Here is a 17267-nt window from a genome sequence, read left to right on the forward strand (position 1 = left end):
GAGAATACTTGAAGACCTGAATAGAGCTGTGCAGTGTTCCTCAGTGGAAACTTTAGTATTATGAATATCACTTAAAGAATAATGTGAGAAGTGCACTTTTTCTTTTAATAGAAAGCTTCACTCAGATAAAGGATGGCCTCACCATATCAACTAGTAACAGATTGTAGAGCTGTAAAAATAGGAAGTGTGCAGCTGGTACAGAAATAGACATTAGTGGAATAGAAAGTTCATAGACAAGTATGTATAAAGATGGAGTTCTAGAAATGTACCTATAGATTGACATGGAGAAGTACTAAACTTATGGATTGTAGTAGTTGGAAGGAAATTCATATAATCTTAAATACTTTAATTTTCAAGCAAGAAAAGAATAAAAATAATTGAATATTGTTAACACTGCTGTATGATATATAGGAACTTACGTTTATATGAAATTCATATATCACAATATTTAAATTTTTAATAGAAATGCAAAATAAAATAACTGGAGTACCCTGGGTTTCTTAATCAGAATGGCAGTGACCTTGTAATTAATAATGGTCTGTATTGGCAAATACAGGTACTTCTGATAAAAGTGTAAATTGATACAGCCTTTTTTTTTTAAAGGTATTTGGCTCTATTCAGGAACCTTTAAACATAAATAGTCTTTGATCTAATAACTTTGGTTTTCTGTTCCTAACTGATGACAGGGAAATTCTCTCTTAAGTAATGACCAGAATTGATAGTCATTATCTCTGGGTAGTGGTTCTCCTCTTGGTTGTATTTGCCTTCTACAGTGAATACGTATTATAATTGGAAGCGTTTTGAGGGCCAGAGTGCTTAGGGTTTTTTGGAGATCAAAAAAATAGTCCTTTCTGTGCTTGTATGTGTGTGCTCAGTCATATCTGACTCTTTGCAACCCCGTGGACTGTAGCCCACCAGGCTCCTCTATCCACGGGATTTTCCAGGCAAGAATACTGGAGTGGTTTGCCATTTCCTTCTCCAGTTTTTGTGCGTAACTGTTTTTTACTCTATAATTGGATTCTTCATGTGATCTTATTAGTAAAACAAAAGATTGGTAGTTAATAATATGCCTTAGCACAGTTCGTGGCTTTTGTATGATTAGCTAAATATTTTTACCATTTTATAAAATCCTTAAAATGTTTTTACCATGGCAGCATTTCAGAGATTCACAAGATGTCTTTAAAGAGATTTTTTAAAAACAACTATCCTCCATCAATTTTATTTTTTATTTAGATGAATTTATTCTTTTTCAGTAAACTTCTCCATGGATAGTATCTTATAATATCCATATTTGTATTTGACAGCTATATTTTCTGCTCTGAAGAATCTTCAAGATAAAATTCGACGTTTAGAACTTGAAAGGATTCAGGCAGAAGAAAGTGTGAAAACCTTGTCTAAGGAAACGATTGAATATAAGAAAGTATTGGATGAACAGATACAGGAAAGGGAGAATTCAAAGAACGAGGAATCAAAGCACAATCAAGGTTTGTTTAATTATGAGGGAAATAAAACACTATCAAAATAAGTATTATGAAATTACTCTTTAAAAAATTACTCTAAAAGAAATTCCACATTAGTGTTTTCTAGTGCTTAGTGTCTTCTAGCACTACAAAACTGCATCATATTTGAGTGCATTTTGAGGAACAAGTGCTGATGTCCTGCATTAAAATTATTATCTGAATGCAAGGCCGATTAGACTAACATACAGAAAGTGAATGACTTAGGTCCTCTGAAAACGCTTCCTGAGGTACTGGAAAATGTTTATTATATATACTGTAGATTCATGTTAAACAGATTGTTAAACTGTCCTGCGCGTGAGCTAATTTCTGTTTTTCTTTTTAGAACTGACATCTCAGTTGTTAGCTGCAGAAAATAAATGTAATCTTTTAGAAAAACAATTGGAATACATGCGGAACATGATAAAGCATGCAGAAATGGAGAGGACATCTGTATTAGAGAAACAGGTTTGTTACTTCACAGAGTCACTGTCAAGAGAAGTTAGCTATAGAGAAAATTAGGTGGATATAAAGACCTTTTTACTCAGTGAGGACTAACGGTGCTGTTACAAATAATCAGTTCTCTGTCTATCTTAAAAGGTAATAGTAGCTGTCATTTTGAAAAACTGCTAGTGGAAACTTTGAGAGAAAAGTGGTTGTTTTTTTTTCTTTCAGCAAAGCTGTAAAGAAAAGTTTGCTTTTTGGATGACCCTCATACACACTGACATATTCTCTATAGCTTCTGCTTTGGGATGGTATAATAGCCCAGGACTGAAATTACTTGGGATCGGTTATAGTGTCTGAAGATTTGATTGTTCTCTTTCGTTGTTGTTGTGTTTGGTAGAGGTTTACTTATATTGAAAAAATACTGTCACTTGTATTTTCAAATCATGTTAACTTCTTTGTACATTATAAAAAGCATAAACAAGCATATTATGTACCTCTCTGCTTCTTGCATTTTGTTTAAAAGACTCAAGTCAGGAAGCATGTTTCAAAGTTCTTTATACTCTGAAAAGCTCTTCACAGTTGTTACTTCAGCAAAAATATTTTGTTCTGTCATATCAGAGGTATAAATAACTTATACATTTGTGAGAGAACATCTTCAACATCAGCCTCAAATATATTTTTTAAAACATGCCTCATTTTCCTATTATAAATCTAGAATTTGAATTCATCATGAATACTTTTTTAGCATCTTAATTTTGTTATACAGAAATTGAATATTTTGTTGGACACTCTGCAGTGTGAAAAAAATTGAATGCTTTCCACCTCAGTTAGCCTTTAGTCATAGTTGGAGATATTAGACCTAAAAGAAATACTTGATTGCATGACAGTATTTAAGAGAATGTTTCAGCAGTTCTTTAGTGTGAATTATATTATAGTTCTCTTTACTATGCCAGTGAGTTTATTGTGACCTTATATTCTTGTTTCCAGTTGGGTCTAACATTTTTATGTGATAGTTGGAGTGGGGAAGGAGGTGATCTGCCACATGATTGGAAATAGCCAAGCATGTTCAGTAAGCAATATAGTAATTCTCTTTATTAGGATATTTCAGTTCACAGGTTAGAAAGCACCTATAAAACGGTAGTGAGATGTCTTGACTAATACATCTATTATACATAAATATGTCTTTGAATTAAGCTCTATTTTCATCAGTAAACTTTGAATAATTCATTTAATAAGAATGGTTCCAGTACTGAAAAAATGTGATTTGTGCCAATTTTTAACTTAATGTATTTTAAGGACAGTTACTATCCACTAAGGTGGGTAGGAGGAAATTGGTAGTTCACACAAATTCCTGAGAAATGTATTATTTTGTATTATTTTGTCATATTCAAATTTCTGTTAGTATGATGCCTATTGCTGACTTGTATATGAAGATACGCTGTTTACAAGTTCAAATGCTTAGTGTTTGGACTTTTTATGTGTATACTTCAATTTAGCATATTTCCACTTCTTATTCTAGTTTAATTATTCTAGTTTATCCTGTGACTGACAGTCATTAACTCTGATAGGTGGCAGTCTTCAAATCCTTAACCATAAACCTCAGAAAAGAAAAAATGATGGATGCTTTGCATAGAATTCAGAGGAAGTATAAATGGTAGATGCCAAAACCATGACTAGTGCCTTAATTAAAACCGTTTAAGAAAACCAGACAAATTACAAGTATTTGTGTGCAGCCTGTGTGTCGTGAATACTGTCAAGAGTATTATCAGTGTATAGAACCACATGTTATGATAGTATATGATAAGAAGATTTCACTTGTATTTGTTAACATTTCTATGGTTTCATCTTAATACTGTTTTCCTAGAATTTCTCTGCAGTATCTAAGTAGTTCTGTGAAAAGACAAGTAGCCTATTATACTCTGTATTGGTTTTTTTCAGTTTTTTGTCAGATTATCATGCTATATTTTCATGTTATATTTAATATTGTTTCCCAGGTCTCCCTGGAAAGAGAACGACAACATGATCAAACACATGTTCAAAACCAGCTTGAAAAATTAGACCTTCTGGAACAGGAGTATAACAAGCTTACCACAATGCAGGCCCTTGCAGAAGTCAGTGAAAATTTCTTCCTCACCAGTGCATAATATTGGTTCTTTTGTAAAATTGGTCATTTTATGATACTAGATATTTTATAGGAAAAAAGTGACCTTATAGCAAAGAAACACATAGGAGGTTTTTTTTTTTTTAAGGAAGAAACATAAATTTGGAGAGAAAGTTCACATTTCACAATAGTAGTGTACCTAAGGAAAGAGTTCTTTTTGAAAATATTGACAGATGAAATGTTCTTCAGTATCCTTAAGTCTTGTATCACTTTAAGTTTTTCTCTGAACTAATTTTACTTTTAATTGATTGATTTGGGAAGTACTTAATACCACTGAGACTGTAAGGTTCCAGATCCAACTTCATGTAGCCTATAGGCCTTCATACGGAGGCTGTGTTCTTTGGCCATGGATTTCGCTCGTAATTCTGTTAAGTCTTAAGGCAGAGTCATGGATGCTGGCAAGCCCAGAGCCATTACTAGGGTGAACTCACGGGCTTATATTTACCATGCTAAAATTTTACACTTCCCTATGTTGCTTATATTAAAATTTAACAAAAACGCATTGAAACTCTCTTCACTATTACCACTTTTAATATTTTTATCACTAGAAAAAAATGCAAGAGTTGGAAGCAAAACTCCGTCAGGAAGAACAAGAAAGGAAACGAATGCAAGCTAAGGCAGCCCAGGTAAGTTGAAATGTAAGCAGATAGGCTCCTCACATTTCCTGCTATTCTTTATGTATAAATAGATGTAGATGTGCACTGCTTTGATTATTTATATTTCAGAATGGTCCAGTATATAAATTTGCAGACTTAGCTTCATGTGAAAAATTTAAACTTTTTTATAGGCAGATAGTAAAAGCTGAGCAATTCTTTAGGGTTTTTCCAGTTGTGGACTTTGAGCCAGCTTTTTTTTTTAATCAATAGACCAAAAAATACCAGAATCTATACATATAATCATATAAAACTTTACAATCGTATAAAACTTCACATCAGTCACCATTGGAAATGTTTGAAAGCCTCATTCAGTAATCCCATCTTATAAGAGCTTCTCTTCTTTGGTGCCTCCAGACACCAGGTCAGTAGTGAAGGTAGTGGGCTGCCCAATAGTTGGTGACCTGTACTAATTCACTAAAGCCACCATATGAGGAAAATGAACTGTGCTCATTCCTAGCCCTGGATTTTTATCCCATGCCGTGGTCACCAGGTGGGATAGGTGAAGCAGTGTGATGATCGGAATTTTTCTCAAAAACTCAGACAATTTTGTTTCATAGGTTTGAAAACCACCGTTCAAGACAACACACACACGTACATATGTATGTAATTATATTTTTTAAGGAAAGGTTGAAAACAGCAGCCCTTTTTGAAATCCTTAGTAGTTGCCTATGGAATTTCTACTGTATTAAATTGCTGCAGTTCCCTGGTGGCTCAGAGGTTAAAGCGTCTTCCTGAAATGCGGGAGACCTGGGTTCAATCCCTGGGTTGGGAAGATCTCCTGGAGAAGACAATGGCACCCCACTGCAGTACTCTTGCCTGGAGAACCCCATGGATGGAGGAGCCTGGTAGGCTGCAGTCCATGGGGTCACAAAGAGTCGGACACCACTGAGCGACTTCACTTTCACTTTCATTTTCACTGTATTAAATTAATGTAGTTACTAAGCTTCTAGATGGAGAAGGCAATGGCACCCCACTCCAGTACTCTTGCCTGGAAAATCCCATGGATGGAGGAGCCTGGTAGGCTGCAGTCCATGGGGTCGCTAAGGGTCGGATACGACTGAGCGACTTCACCTTCACTTTTCACTTTCATGCATTGGAGAAGGAAATGGCAACCCACTCCAGTATTCTTGCCTGGAGAATCCCAGGGACGGCGGAGCCTGGTGGGCTGCCGTCTATGGGGTCGCATAGAGTCAGACACGACTGAAGTGACTTAGCAGCAGCAAGCTTCTAGAGAAAAGGGCTTAATTACATTCTCTGACATACCTTCCAGTTCCTTTGGACATAGATTTCCAGTTCCTTTTTCTTACATTAAGCGTATGAGCTTTTAAAAGAGGAAGATTGTACTTTGTTGTCCAGCTGCTTTGTGTCTAGCACTGTTGTACATGCCGTGTATGAAAAGAAGAAAATACTGAAACGTTGGTTGAGTTAGAAATATTGGCTTTAACTTGTTAGATAAAATTTAGAGACCAACCTCAAATAAAGAACTAAAAGGAGCCAGGCTAAGTCAGAGGACAAATTATAGGACAGTACTTCAAGATAAAATGAGAGCGTGGTATTGATTTAAAATCGTGGACACATGTTCACAGATTGACTCAAGGCATAGTTACATAGCTATGACCAGACACAGTTACACAGCTGTGATGTGTTTTTTAATCTGTACTGTATGACAGTGCTGTAGGTTTTGTGTAGGCCTTTACGTGGCATTGAGTCATAACTTTTATTTCTTCAATATTAACTTTAGGCTCTCATGTTTTTCCTAGTTGCAGACTGGTCTAGAAGTAAATAGACTTATCTATGAAGATAAGGCAACTTCATGTGTTCCCAATACAAAAAGAATTAAAAAAAAGAAGTCAAAACCACCAGAAAAGGTATGAAAAAAGAACCATAAGGTACTGTTTATTGCTAGGCATAGTTTATGTGAAAGTACTCATAAACCATGTGGTCCGTCAGTCTTGGATGAGTAAAATCTGTTTCATTCTAAGTTTCTTCACTGGGAAAATGGGGATAAGTAATACCTTCTAAATTTTAACCCTAACAGTGAGATGATGAATATGAAAACATTTTAGAACTACGTAGCACTGCACAAATATTAGTTATTATTCAGTATTGCATTAATTACCCTTTGCTCTTGAAAGTTTGTGTGTGTGTATACGTATGTACGTGCATATAGACACACAGAGAATTTCTCTACTGACACTAACTGCTGTTTTGTCAGGTACTATTTTTTTTCTTTCTTAGCCTTTCCTTGGGGTAAGATGTGTGTTGAAAAGTATTATGAGGAGCACTGGCCGTAATGCCAGTAGAGATAAAACAAGCAGGAGCCCAACAGTTATGTGAAGTTGCAGGTTAGTCTTATATAGGCAGCTCTTACCGTCATATGAGTAAAAGTTCTTTCCTTTTTTCTCTTCCATGCAGAAGGGTTCTAGGAACTATTTTGCTGTACAGCCACATTATCGATTATGCTTGGGTGATATGCCATTTGTAGCTGGAAAGGTGAGTTGGTTGAACTCTGAATTTTTTTGTACAACTTAGATCTTTGAATTAAATCCACTCATTTGCCTGTATACCTATAAATGGTGAAAACTTATTCTGCTTTTTTACCAAGGGATCCTAGTGTTGTAAGAAGGAGATGGAAGAAAGTTTTATAGGACTGGGGAACAGGGGGAAGGCTCGGTGGGACACTTTAAAGCAGGTGGAGTGTATGTGGAAGGAAGTAATGAACAAAAGCAGAGACCCTGGTTTGGTGAAGGTATGGTTATGGATAGGAAAGGAAATGGGAAACTGTATATTTGTAGCACCAGAATTTTCATATCAGCTCTGTTGATTTGTATTTAGGTATAGATTGAAGACATTTAAGTGAAAAGAAGTCACGTCCTCTTTGTCTTCATATGCTTATTGCTTAAGGATTGATTCTCGGAGAAGCAGCCACACATAGACTTGAATCTTAAGTTCCTTTAGTGCTTAAAAATGTGGGGATGGTAATTTTGTCAAATAGCAGCAAGTACTGGATGATTTCTAAGAAGTGCTTAACATTGTATTAGTTTATACCACTTTTTTCATTAATGTTTGTGTTGCTGGCTGTTTCAATACCTTGAATACCGAACTCTAGATAGTGAGTTTCAGAGGCTTGAGGAATACATTTTATTTATTTACTTTAACCCACAGTAAATTCTCAGTGAAAGCTTGGGGAAGGAACAATTTCCTAGCTTTTCCACTTGTCCTTTATAGATGTGCGTGGCACAAATCATTCCTTAAAAATTTTGCCATTGGCTGTCCTTTACCCTAAATTTATTAACCTCTTCTTGGATTGCAGATACCTTTTGACCTACGTTTTTTCTTGTCATCTGTTGCTCCTAACCATGGTTCTGCTTTGCTATAGAATCTCTGAGTTGGGCTGGAAACAGTTTCTTAAAGGATGACCAGCTGTATCAGAATCATTGACTGTGCATTTGAAAAAGCAGATTATGAAGCCTCACCACAATTCTACTAAATCAGAATTGTTTAGGTGTGGGGCCTAGAAAGTATATTTAATTGGTGCCCAGTCTCAGTCTGATGTTCAGTTATATTTGGAACCCATTTAATAACAGTTCCCCGTCCAATGTTTTCATTATGTAAACATTCAGCATAATGGTCCTAGACTCTGTCCAAACACACTACTGATGAAACCTCATTATACCTCAGACAGCCCTTCACGTTTCTATAAGGCTTTACTTGGAAATGCTTCAGTTCAGTTCAGTCGCTCAGTCGTGTCTGACTCTTTGCGACCCCGTGAATCGCAGCACGCCAGGCCTCCCTGTCCATCACCAACTCCCGGAGTTCACTCAGACTCACGTCCATCGGGTCAGTGATGCCATCCAGCCATCTCATCCTCTGTCGTCCCCTTCTCCTCCTGCCCCCAATCCCTCCCAGCATCAGAGTCTTTTCCAATGAGTCAACTCTTCGCATGAGGTGGCCAAAGTACTTGACTAGATGGACCTTTGTTGGCAAAGGGTGAATCAATTCCTATAGTGTGCTTCATTTAATTAAAAATTCTGTGTAAAAAAATCAATTCCACAAATATAGGACCTAGAAAGGCTGATGCTAAGACTAAGTAAAAGACCTGAGTAAAAGTCAACTTTAGTTGACTCTGGAATTAACGAGTGAAAGGGATGTTAGGCTTCCCTGTAACATGAATTAGATACTAGGCTGAATTCCTAGACCTCCAGAACATGACACTCTATTCTGTGCTGGTCACAAATTGAGAGGCCTATATTCAGTTTAGGAAGCAATGGAGTGAAGTGGTTAAGGAACTCACAAAGCACATCTTATCATGAATCGCTGAAGAAAAACATTTAGTAACCTAGAAGAAGGTAAGAATAAAAATAAAGCTATCTTCAAAAGTTCATCATCATCTATATGTATCCCTGAGAGCAGAAAAAACCCCACTGAGTAGAATTTACAACAATAGATTTCATGTCACTAAGACGGTTACTCCTTAGGAAAAAAGTTATGTCCAACCTAGATAGCATGTTGAAAAGCAGAGACATTACTTTGCCAACAAAGGTCCGTCTAGTCAAGGCTACGGTTTTTCCAGTGGTCATGTATGGATGTGACAATTGGACTATGAAGAAAGCTGAGCACCAAAGAACTGATGCTTTTGAACTGTGGTGTTGGAGAAGACTCTAGAGAGTCCCTTGGACTGCAAGGAGATCCAAACAGTCCATCCTAAAGGAGATCAGTCCTGGGTGTTCATTGGAAGGATTGATGCTAAAGCTAAGGCTCCAATACTTTGGCCACCTCATGCGAAGAGTTGACTCATTGGAAAAGACTCTGATGCTGGGAGGGATTGGGGGCAGGAGGAGAAGGGGACGACAGAGGATGAGATGGCTGGATGGCATCACGGACTCGATGGACGTGAGTTTGAGTGAACTCCGGGAGTTGGTGATGGACAGGGAGGCCTGGCATGCGTGATTCATGGGGTCGCAAAGAGTCAGACACGACTGAGCGACTGAACTGAACTGAACTGAACCCATGTTAGATTAGTTCAGTTTTCTGTTGTATTTGTATTATCCCCAAATTTAATTTGCTTATCTTTGGTAATTCCCATTGACGTCATTAATAGATTGAACAGGGCAGGTTCAAAGATAGGGTTTTCAACCCAAAGTCGTCTTTTTTTCAACTTTTTAAATTTTAATTGGAGGCTAATTACTTTACAGTATTGTAGTGGTTTTGCCATACCTTTGACATAATCAGCCATGGGTGTACATGTGTCCCTCATCCCAGACCCCCCTCCCTCCCCATCCCGTCCCTCTGGGTCGTCCCAGTGCACTGGCTTTGCAAGCCCCATTTGTTGCGTTGAACTTGGACTGGCGATCTCTTTCACAAATGGTAATACACACGTTTCAGTGCTGTTCTCTGAAATCATCCCACCCTTGGCTTCTCCCACAGAGCCACTATAACAGTGTTGTGATAGTTTCAGGTGCCCTGAGGCCTCTACAAGTTATAATTTGTGCTTTTTGTGAAATATTAGTCAAACAGCTAAGAATGTGCTATCAATTTGAGTATATCCCAAACTGTCTAGTGTGAAGGCCAGTTATTTTTATTTATACATTGTCATAAACTAATACACTTGTAAAATGCAATAAAAGTTAATTGCTAGAAAAAAATGAAATTTAAGACAAATACAAGTTACAGTTTTTTCATTTCTAAATTCAGTAGACATAAAATTATCTTAAGGAGGGTGAGAAAAGTAACAAAAAAGAATTTCAAAATTCTTTAAGCTTTTCTACTTCATCTTTCCATGTGAATTTTAGACTAAACTTCTCTACCAAAAATATGTCGTGCTTGGATTTTGATAGGAATGTATTAGTTAGGGAGAATTGACATCCTTGTTGATAGCCGTGAGAATGGTGTATCTCTTATTTATTTAGATCATTGATTTCTTTCATCAGGCCTTTCAACATATTAGTCCCATACCAGTTTTGTTAGATTTGTATTCAATTTTTTTTAGCAGTTGTGAATTGTGTTGAGTTTCAACTTGTTTCTACATGATCATTAGTAGTATGTTTGGGCTTTGTATGTTTATCTTACATTCTGTGACCTTGCTGAATTCACTTATTAGTCCTAGGAATTTTTTTTTTATCATTATTAAGCTTTTCTATGGCCTCACTGACTCCATGGACACGAGTTTGAGTAAACTCCGGGAGTTGGTGATGGGCAGGGAGGCCTGGCGTGCTGCATCCATGGGGTCTCAAAGAGTCGGACATGACTGAGCGACTGAACTGACTGAATTGAAGCTTTTCTTTGTAAAAAATCATGTCATATGTAAATAAGGATAGTTTATTTCTTCCTTTCTAATTTGTGTACCTTTTTACTTCTCTCTTGTGTTACTGCACGGGCTAGGATTTCCTGTATCATGCTGTAAGTAACAGTGATGAGAATGGACATCCTTGCCTTTTTCTGGTCTTCAGGGGAAAGCATTCAGTTTTTCACCAATAAGTATATTAGGTTTAAGCTCTTTGTCTATGCTCTTCATCAACTTGAGGAAATTTCTCTCTCTTCCTAGTTTGCTAAAAGTTTATACCCTTAATGGGTATTGGAGTTTTTCACATGCTTTTTTTCAAGTGATAATGGTTATGTGGTTTTTCTTTCTCACCTTATTGATATGCTGGATTACATGGATTCATTTTCACATACTGAAGTATCATTGCATCCCTAGAATAAACCCCACTTGGATGTTGTATATGCATCTTTGTATATTATATACACAGTCAGTCATGTCCAACTCTTTGTGACCCCATCAATAGTAGCCCGCCAGGCTCCTCTGTCCATGGAATTCTCTTGGCAATAATACTACAGTGGGTACCCATGCCCTCCTCCAGAGAATCTTCCCAACCCAGGGATTGAACCCAGGTCTCCTGCATTGCAGGCAGATTCTTTACCACCTGAGCCACCAGGAAAGCTAATACCAATTTAAGTGTTTAATTTAATTACTAAATTCGATTTGCTACCTAACCATAAAAACTAGGGTAAACAAAGCATCTGTTTAACTTAGCAGAGTGGTTTGCAAATCTGGCTGATCAGAATCAATTGGCAAATTTTAAATGTACATTTCTAAGCCTTGACCCTGAACTGATTGAGTAGGGAGTGCTGCCCAGGAATCTGCATTTTAAACAGTCTGTCTAGCTGATGCTTATGGAGCCAAGTTGGCCCAACTGTCTGTTTATACATTGAAATTGCACATTGAGACAGTTGTTTAGTGTTCAAAAACAAAAATGTTTTGAGAGGGCTGCCAGGTTTTTCCTGCTGTTTATATGACAGACATGAACTTAGTGCTTCCTACTAGAGGACAGCGAAATAAATATGGTAACAGTCTCTATCACCTGGAAGTACTTACACTATTTAATAGATGAAATAGACATGCAAATGCAGTTAACAATCTATTGTGATAAATGCTGTGATAGAGATACATGCCATAGGTCATCTGAGACTAGACCAATGAATGAACTGGAGGTTTTAAGAAAGTCTTTACAAAGCATATAAGGAACTGTGTACTTTTCTTTTTATTGGCACATGAAAGAAATGGCATGTGCAAGTACAGTTTACTGAAAGAGTGCAGAGCAGGTAGGAGACACTGGGACATAAGGCTGAGGTGTCGAAGTTGCAGCTTAGTGTCCACAGGGCCTTGATTTCTATGCGAGGAGTTTGTACATTTAGAGTCAGCGGGCCTAAGATCAGATTGTGTTAAATAGGAGAACATGACCAGAATAATATTTTAGGAGGACAACTGATAGCACTGTGGAGTTAAGAGACAGGGAACAGGAGGACAGACAGTTGGGATGTTCTTCCATAACTGACAGAGGTGGGCACTAAGCCACATGCGTGACAGTAGGGTGGAGTGTAAGAGGCAGACTGGAAATGCACTTGTAATGTTGGAAGTTTGTATCATAGGGGTTTTGTGGGAAAGGAAAGAGTCTTTTTACCCAGGTTAGGGGGTAAAAACATTTTTCCAGAAGATGTGGCTTCAATTACTTCTCTTTTCTTCAGTCCACCAGCCCCAGCCATGCAGTGGTAGCCAATGTTCAGCATGTCTTGCATCTAATGAAGCAACACAGCAAAGTCTTGTGCAACGATCGCGTAGTCAGCAGTATCCCTTTGGCAAAACAAGTGTCTTCACGAACTGGGAAGAGCAAGAAGTCAGCAACACCTCCCTCCTCTAGCAGTGTTAATGAAGAGCTGTCTGAAGTCCTACAGACTTTACAAGATGAATTTGGGCAAATGAGCTTGTGAGTTTCACTGTTTCCTTTTTTTTTTTTTTTTTTTTTTAAATTTCATTTAATTCTAAAACCTCATTTTAACTTCTTGGTGACTTTAATAATTCTATCATATTTAAATACTTCAAGAAATATTTACTGAACACAATCATTTTACCAATCACTCAACAAGTTACTAGGACTTTAACAAATAACAGCTCTTCTGGGCAAAGTGTCTCCCTTTTCTATTACTGTTAAATGTTTTGAAGACCAGAAGTTTAGTTAAGTTTATCTAAATGTAACTGATAAGTTAGGAAGTGAGTGAAGGACAAGAATCCTTCTCTGGGCTTTCCTTTTCTACATTATGTAATGCTCTGTGGGGGAGATAGATAATTAGTGCTTTAAACTTTTTCCTTTGCCTCTGGTACCCTTTTTGGACTTCTTTACTATCATTAATAATAAGGAAATTTGCTCTATTTAAAAAAAATGAGTCACGTTTTAATGGGCAAAGCAGGGATCCCATGGTGAGGGAGATGTAGTGGACTTAGCCGTGTAACATAGGAAACGAAGCCCTCTTCTGTGTTTTATATAGTGATCACCAGCAGCTTGCAAAACTTATCCAAGAATCACCAACTGTTGAACTGAAAGACAACTTAGAGTGTGAACTGGAGGCGTTAGTGGGAAGGATGGAGGCAAAAGCCAATCAGATAACTAAAGTTCGAAAATATCAAGCCCAGGTAACTGTTTTCCTTTACTCATTTCTAATGATTAAAAAACAAGAATAAAACAGAACAAAAAACCCTTTCCTTCAAGTATATTGATGACATTGTATCATAGATAGTTATAAGAAATATTTCCTTATTGTAGATATTTACTAATTCAGTTCATTAGTTATTAAGAACTGGTGTTAAGCAGGCTAGGAAGACACTGTCTTGTAGTCTCTTGGAGTAGATTTTATCATCTGAAATACATCTTCCAAGTACTGAATATATTTAATGTTCTTACATGAAAGAGATTTCTCTATCTGTGTTTGGCTGCACTGGGTCTTCACTGCTTTTGGCGGGTTGTGGTGCGTGGGCTTCTCGTGGTGGTGGCTTCTCTTTGGCAGAGCACAGGCTCTACCCGTGGGCTCCAGTGGTTGCAGCACGTGGGCTCAGTGATGACGGCGTGCAGGCTCAGAAGCTGTGGTACACGGGCTTAGTTGCCCCGAGACATGTGGAAGCTTCCAGGAAGCAGGGATTGAACCTGTGTTCCCTGCACTGGGAGGCAGATTCTTAACCACCGGACTACCAGGGTTAATGTTTTCTGTACATTAAATTTACCTTTTTCTAATTAAACACCAGCAGCAATTTATTTTAGCCAACAGCTAAAGTAAAAATAAAGCTCCCTCTTTGAAATTAAATTATTCTAAAAGATAATAAAATTAAAAAATCCTTTTCATAGTACTAATACATAACCATTACATTCCATCTATCCAGAACATGCTTCTCTCTGCTCAGACTAGTTTCAAGAATGCCTTTCTCTTCCTCATTTATTTAAAATCCTTCTTGTCTTCCATTACCCGTGTGGGAGTTTTTGCCTCCTCCTTGACTTCCCCCAAACCTTCTTGCTTCTCACACACCCTGTCCTGCCTTTGGCAGCGTTATCCTAACTTCTGGTGTAGCACCAGAATTGATTTCTCCTCTTGTTTTGATGTCACTATACACTAGTACAATAGGTTTTTGAAGGCTTTAAAAAAAACCCAGGGGAAAAAATATATATATATGCGTTTTAGTTAGCATGAGAGTTAAAAATACCAGTTTTTGCAAGCATATGTTTTTATTAATCTTTCCTTTTTCTTTCTGGCCTTGGTTTTTTGGTATAGCTGGAGAAGCAAAAGTTGGAGAAGCAGAAGAAGGAATTAAAAGCCACCAGAAAGACTCTTGATGAGGAAGGAAACAGCAGCAGCCGTTCTACAACCACAGGGACCACAAATAAGAAGGACTTTGCCAAACCGAGACCTGGAGAAAAAAGCAGGAAAAATCTTCAGTTATTGAAAGATATGCAATCCATACAGAATTCATTACAAAGCAATAGTTTGTGTTGGGATTACTGACTGGTACCAGGTCATAAATTTTATTCACATAATCTGTACCTCATCAATCAGATATTGACTTTCCAGGTCTCATGTTGGAATTACTTAATAGCAGGCATTTAGGGACCCACACTTCATTACATAGGCTTCTTGTGCCACACATCACAACTAAATGGTAGCCATCTAAACAGAAACGGGGGGTAGTTTTAAAGGCCAAGAAGCCACACATACTCTGTTTCTTTGTTTGAGATGAATTTGCTGTACTGAGATATTGCACTTTGTAAACAAATTACCAATTTTTTACTTGTGGGTGTGATTTTTTTAAATAGTTCTATTATATAAGTAAAATTAGGTTTAAATTATCAAAGTATGAGGCTATCCCATAGGCAGTGTTTGTTTGAAAAGTCTCATTTTTAAATCTTCCCTGGCATGAATCGCCTGCTTTTACTTTTCAATACAACCATTAAATATGCTCCATTTTGACTACTGATGGAGGTTTTCTATATTTAAATATTTATACATATTTAAGAGGATTGCTTTATTTTGCTTTTTGACATTACAGATATTGGTCAGTATTAAATACACTTGCATTGATGTTAATTCACCATTAAAATTTTTAAAGATGCATTCATTTTAAATCAGTTAAATGTGAAAATCACAAAAGCATTTTTAAAACTATAAACAAATTGTTAATGACGTAAATGAGGTTTTCAAATGAAGAGAGAAAGGGAGGTGTTGTAAAGTATATACATATGTATTTTTAGATAATACCTGTTTGTAATCATGCTATTCATTTCAAGGCATTATGGTTTTTAATCTTAAAATCCCTGATTATTTAATTTTGTGTACAGTATGAGTGCAATATTAACTGTACACATGTAATTGTCATTGTTAATAATGTGAATCATAGTTTTGAATAGTTCAAGACATGTTAACTTTATAAATTTGCCACTGAAATCAATAAAGCAGCTTTTTTAAGGAAACACTGAAATTTTCCTTAGCAGCCTGTTAATAAAGGCTTTATTTGTTGTAATCTCTCAAAAAAAATACATTTTTAAATAGAACATTAACCTCTTATGAGAAACAGTAAGGATATATGGTATTTAATACATAATTTGCCTTTTTCATGCTTACACAGAAACCAGATCCAACAAAACTGAACTGTCTCACAGTATATAAGACACTCTTTATTGTTGTTAAGTCTCTCAGTCACGTCTGACTCTCTGCAACCCCATGAACTGCAGCACGCCACGCTTCCCTGTCCTTCACTATCTCCCGAGTTTCCTCAAACTCACGTGCATCGAGTCAGTGATGCCATCCAACATCTCATCCTCTGTCGTCCCCTTCTTCTCCCGCCTTCAGTCTTTCCCAGCATCAGGGTCTTTTCCAATGAGTCAGTTCTTCACATCAGGTGGCCAAAGTATTGGAGTTTCAGCTTCAGCATCAGACCTGCCAATAAATATTCAGGACTGATCTCCTTTAGGATGGACTGGTTGGATCTCCTTGCAGTCCAAGGGACTCTCAAGAGTCTTCTCCATCACCACAGTTCAAAAGCATCAGTTCTTCGGCACTCAGCTTTCTTTATAGTTCAACTCTCACATCCATACATGACTACTGGAAAACCCCTAGTTTTGACTAGACGGACCTTTGTCAGCAAAATAATGTCTCTGCTTTTCAATATGCTGTCTAGGTTGGTCATAACTTTACTTCCAAGGAGCAAGCGTCTTTTAATTTCATGGTTGCAGATTTTGGAGCCCAAGAAAATAAAATCTGTCACTGTTTCCATTATTTCCCCATCTATTTGCTATGAAGAGATGGAACCAGATGCCATGATCTTCGTTTTTTGAATGTTGAGTTTGTAGCCAGCTTTTTCACTCGCCTCTTTCACTCTCATCAAGAGGCTTTTTAGTTCCTCTTCACTTTCTGCCATAAGGGTGGTGTCACCTGCATATCTGAGGTTATTGATACTTTTCCAGCAATCTTGATTCCAGCTTGTGCTTCTTCCTCCAGCCCAGTGTTTCTCATGATGTACTTTGCAAGTAAGTTAAATAAGCAGGGTGACAATATACAGCCTTAATGTACTCCTTTCCCAATTTAGTGCTAGTGAACACATTGAGTAGATATTAAAGAGATTCCTTTTTGCCTGGGGTTGAAATGGAGTTCTAGGATTTTGTCTAGACTAGCAGCATGAAATGCAGTGGC

General features: G+C 37.2%; 1 protein-coding gene across 2 annotated transcripts in view; it reads left to right on the top strand.

The window, feature by feature from the left end:
- The window catches only part of CEP57 (centrosomal protein 57), a 41373-nt gene extending 25317 nt beyond the window's left edge, over nt 1-16056 (top strand). For both annotated transcript variants that reach the window (XM_027563880.1, XM_027563881.1), the window contains exons 3-11: nt 1305-1484; nt 1843-1964; nt 3938-4054; nt 4653-4730; nt 6521-6628; nt 7176-7253; nt 12786-13024; nt 13584-13728; nt 14856-16056. In XM_027563880.1, coding sequence (XP_027419681.1) covers nt 1305-1484; nt 1843-1964; nt 3938-4054; nt 4653-4730; nt 6521-6628; nt 7176-7253; nt 12786-13024; nt 13584-13728; nt 14856-15086 — 1298 coding nt within the window. In that variant the 3' untranslated portion in view covers nt 15087-16056. The remainder of the gene's footprint in view (nt 1-1304; nt 1485-1842; nt 1965-3937; nt 4055-4652; nt 4731-6520; nt 6629-7175; nt 7254-12785; nt 13025-13583; nt 13729-14855) is intronic.
- The last annotated feature ends 1211 nt before the right edge of the window (nt 16057-17267 follow it).

This window comes from Bos indicus x Bos taurus, chromosome 15 (assembly GCF_003369695.1).
Source record: "Bos indicus x Bos taurus breed Angus x Brahman F1 hybrid chromosome 15, Bos_hybrid_MaternalHap_v2.0, whole genome shotgun sequence".
NCBI classification, from domain to species: Eukaryota; Metazoa; Chordata; class Mammalia; order Artiodactyla; family Bovidae; genus Bos; species Bos indicus x Bos taurus.